The sequence below is a fragment of the Cimex lectularius genome, unplaced genomic scaffold (assembly GCF_000648675.2).
Source record: "Cimex lectularius strain Harlan isolate CLEC.00 unplaced genomic scaffold, Clec_2.1 scaffold1, whole genome shotgun sequence".
Classification (NCBI taxonomy): domain Eukaryota; kingdom Metazoa; phylum Arthropoda; class Insecta; order Hemiptera; family Cimicidae; genus Cimex; species Cimex lectularius.
Genome location: NW_019392813.1, coordinates 3,557,518 through 3,561,925, shown reverse-complemented (window position 1 = coordinate 3,561,925; position 4,408 = coordinate 3,557,518). Strand labels below are relative to the sequence as shown.

Here is a 4,408-nt window from a genome sequence, read left to right as displayed (position 1 = left end):
GACCAAAATGGAAACGACAAAGCTAGAGGGTCATCATCCTCACGAAGAAATCTGATAAATTAATCATTTCCAATTTTCGTCTTTTCTCAAGTCCAAGCCAAAATTTCCCTGACAGACCAAAATCAGCACGGATCGGTTTTCAAATTATTGAACTACAGATTTGTCATAATTGTAAACGTTATATTATACCTACTATATTGTTTTACCTTGGTTGTTTCCTATGATTTTGTCCTGCCTCTCATCGCTGTTTTGGTCTTGCACTTGACGAATTGTTACTGACAAAACTAGCGAGCTTAAGCGGACCAGAATGGTCGAAGACGACCAAAAACGACCCAGCTAGACGAATATAATGGGTATAATAATATTAAGAGTTTTGTAGAGATGATAAACTATAGTACTTATTATATTCTTCTAGCATTGTCGTTTTCGATTATTTTGGTCTGCTTCTTCTTGCTGTTCTGGTCTGTCAGACGCGTCTAGGATTCTATTCTCAGTGGGCATGAACGCATTTATATTTTTTCATATATCAAAGAGTGAAATAAAATAAACTTTTGCAATAAATATATGTATTTAAAAGAAATATCGTATTTGTTTAAACTTGCCTGAAAAGTCAGTATGTGTCAGTCTGTCAAACCTGTTCGCGTCTTTTATTCTTTCATCCTCAGATAGTTATTCTCCTCAGAAAGAAAGACCGGGCGCAACTTGAATAAATAAAAAAAACTTTTCGAACGTTCAAATAATGTAGAACTACGAAGCGAAGGTATGTCAACACTATTTAAAAACTTTCGTTTTTTCGAAAGCACATATGTTGTAGATCAAATTGTTCGTGGAAATTAAAAATTGCATTTGAAAATTGGAAGAAAAACAAAAACAAACAAGAAATAAGACACTAGAGTTCTTCTTCTTCTTCTCCTTCACCACCTTCACCGAGCACACCTTTGACCGGAGGCTGTGGAACTTTCGGCATATGCGCCAGCCTCCAGGCCTCTTCTTCTTCTGGAGTAGGGTCCGCGATTTCCATGATTTCCGGGCCGTGTTCGTACTCCCACCAGATCGGAGGGACGGGAGACGGCCAGAAGTAGTTAGCGAAGTGTTTGGTACCGAGGCCGACGTAGATGTTGACGAAGGTGTAACCGCGGTTGACGCAGAAGGCACCTGGCCAAACGTTGGAACGCGCCATCACGATCTGGTTCTTCCCCATCGACCTGTAGGCCCTTCGAAGGGACCAACATTTATCCGCATCGGGCGAATCATCTCTGCTGATAAGTGTGAGAGGCGGAGGTCCGAAACGCCCTTTCAACTCGTCTTCGTCCCAGTCCGCCCAAGCTTCTCCGAACTCACCGAAGTCGTCGGGTTTCTTCCAGTACTTGGTCCTCCCTTGGGGCAAGATGTATTGGCGACAGTGCATCCAATATTTCCTCTCGGAATGCAAGAGGCATTTGAGCGGTGGTGGGTGGTAGTCTGGGTTTTCTATGAAGCCGCCGGGAATCACGTCGTCTCCCATGATCTCTTCTTCACCCAGTTGGGTGATGTAATATCCAACAGGACATATCGTCGTACTGGCCGTGATTCTGGCAATCTGAGCTCTGAGCAAATGTTTTTCTTTCCCTGGGAATTGGGGAAACGAGAGAAATTCGTGTTCCAGATCACCTGTGAGAAATCTGGTAATAGTCCTGGCGCACGTTATCTGCAGGGGCGTCACCTCAGGTAACCTTACCCAATGATCGTAAGGGTTGTTGCACACGTAATACTGCTTCCAGTTCAGACCTTCTCCGAGAGGCTCTGGCGGGACGACTATTTCTTTGAACCCCGGGGGCTGTGGCACTGGAGGCATTTTGTATTTCGCGAGAAGATTCAAAAACGGAGGGCCCGGAGGTTCGGGCTGCTCCGGCGGTTTCTGGGCTTCGACTTCGGCCAAAGCTTTCACGATTCCTTCTTTGATGGCGACTACTTCTTCTTTCATACCTCGGAGCTTCTCGACTACGTCGGCTTCTTGCTTTCTCAAGTGTCCTTTCGCCGCTTCAGCTGCAGCGCTCGCCTTCGCCATGGAGGTCATCAATTTTTCCGCCTCTTTAGCTTGAGTTATAACATCGGGGTGCGGGTCCGCTTCAATAACGTAATAATTTTTGTGGAGGCCGAATATTTTCCCCCAAAAGCGCGCTTTTGAGATGTTGTTCTGTTCCGTGACCTTTTTCATGGCGATCATGACATCGTAAATTTCGACTTTTGTCAGGCCGACTCCTGCTTCTGTCAAAAGTCTCATCTTTTCGAGGTACTGGGGGTCGGGTACGGTGTTGGGATCAGGCTCCCTTTCGTCGTTGTCCCATTTGTACTTCAGGCCGGTGTACAAACCTCTCGCGTTTTCACTGGGCACCCTGGCCAAAGGTTCGGTGTACACTTCACGAAACGGAGCCGGTTCCCTCACACGTACATTTTTGAGCAAATTCCTTATGATGTGTTGGAACGTGTCAACTGTGACTTCACCTTTATACTCACTCACTCTCTGCAAAGCGTGGGTCAAGAGTTCCCAGACGGATTCATCGTTGATGCCAAGTTTTTGCAAGTACCTGAAGATAAAGTTGATTAAAGACGACTAAAGCTATTAAACAGAATACGAACCGTTTGGATATTTGGAAATCTTTTTTTGGGTTTGGCATTTTCATCGGACGGGCGTACTGCCAGACCTTGCTGTCGCCCGGGGTCAGCGCCGGTATCAGTTCGTCTTTGGCAGGCTTAGGTTGCTCCGTGGACTTCAAACTCATTTTGGAGACTTTGTCCGTCTTCGGTTTCTCAGCCATTTTATCACAAAAGGAATATCTGATTTAATATTCCCAATAAAATGTCAATACACATATGCTAATAATATTTATCATGTGAATTGTAAAATAGCAACGTGACTCAAATAGGGACATACATATGAAACAAATCAGAGTGAAAAATGTAGAACATCAAACTAGTGGATAAAGTACAATACCCGATATTTGTTTTAAAGTACATGTGTTATAAGTCGAGGACCGATGGAAATTCATATTAGCTCAAATTACGTCTGTTGGAACCTGTAAGCCTAATCTCGTGTTGCCCAAAGCTCGCCGTCTAATGGGCCGAGGTGTCTAATGAGTAAAAGTAAAACCGGAAACATTTCCTAAGGGATGAAGAATAACGGGCTCTCTGTGATCCGACTATAAAAATAGGCTTATTAATAGCGAAACACGTCGCACCCCAGTCTTTTCTAATGGAAAGCAGGTCCTAATTTCCGATGTTATTAAAAGGGAGTTATACGACTAATTGCGAAGGTAGGCCCGACCCGATGGACGGATGCGGATTAGCCGTTTGACACTAATTCTTGTCAAGGACCTGGTAAACTGAATTCAGCTATGTTGTTCCCAGTTTGAGACCGTCATCTCGCTAAGTACCAGCCTTCGGCAATCAGTCAGGTGAAATTAAGGTCTGAGAAAGTATAACCTATTCTACCGTATCACTAATACGACGGAAGAAAAGGATAAGAAGAACTTCTAATATTTTGTCAGTTCAAAGCAAAAATTGTCTACTGATAAAAATGATCAAGGATCACCACCATAAATGGAAATGACCAAACCACATGATCATCACTTATTAGTCATTCCAATCATTTTGGTTTATCTTTTAGGACTCTAGGTCACTTTTCTGCTTGAAGGATCAGATATCGATCAATCTTCAAGTCCATCACCCCCACATCAGGAGGAGTGCGTCCCTCAACCGAAGCTGGTCATTTTCATCTTTTGTCTTTGTCTTAGATCATATGCCACTGATATTTTGGAGAGGTATTTGGGTAGAAGTGGTTGCCACAGAGCCTCTTACACCAAGCTAGATATTCATCACTCCACAGATCTCAAAGAGAGACCGCTCAACTGCAGCTTGTTCATTTCCTATCATTTTGGTCTATCCTAATTTATTTTTCTGCCAGTATTCCTACCCAGTACATACGCTTTCCTTGGAGACAGTGTCCATTCAGGAGATTTACTCCCAGTTTTAATCCCTTTACTCTCCATTAGTTCTTTTGGGTGTTTTGTACGTGAATCTCTTCACTTTTCTCATCCCTTGGGTGTTGATCCATTAGGATTACGATTCATTAAGGATATTTTAATGTGCCTTTTTAGACGACCGAACCATAGGTATTCATATTTGCTGCCTTTCGGCCAGTATGTCGGCCTACTAATCCCTGTGTCCTTAGTGACAGGGAATCCAGACAATAAACAAGATATTATTATTGCTGTCTCTCTCCATGCAAGGATTCCATGCGACTGAATACTCATTTTGGCTTCTTGATGATCTTAAATCTATTGATGATGTTAAACTTTGAACACTACCTGACTTTGGTTGTGTGTGTGAAAAAAGAAAGAAAGAGTGTGTGTGTGTGTGTGTGTGTGTG

At 43.3% G+C, this 4,408-nt stretch overlaps 1 protein-coding gene across 1 annotated transcript; it reads right to left on the bottom strand.

Moving 5' to 3' along the window:
* Positions 1 to 546: 546 nt before the first annotated feature.
* Positions 547 to 2,853, bottom strand: LOC106661674 (radial spoke head protein 6 homolog A-like). Its single transcript, XM_014385226.1, has 2 exons — positions 2,620 to 2,853; positions 547 to 2,567 (listed from the first exon to the last, which is right to left on the bottom strand). The coding sequence occupies exons 1-2, from the start codon at positions 2,796 to 2,798 to the stop codon at positions 890 to 892; spliced, it is 1,857 nt and encodes a 618-aa protein (XP_014240712.1). The 5' UTR covers positions 2,799 to 2,853; the 3' UTR covers positions 547 to 889.
* Between the last annotated feature and the right edge of the window lie 1,555 nt (positions 2,854 to 4,408).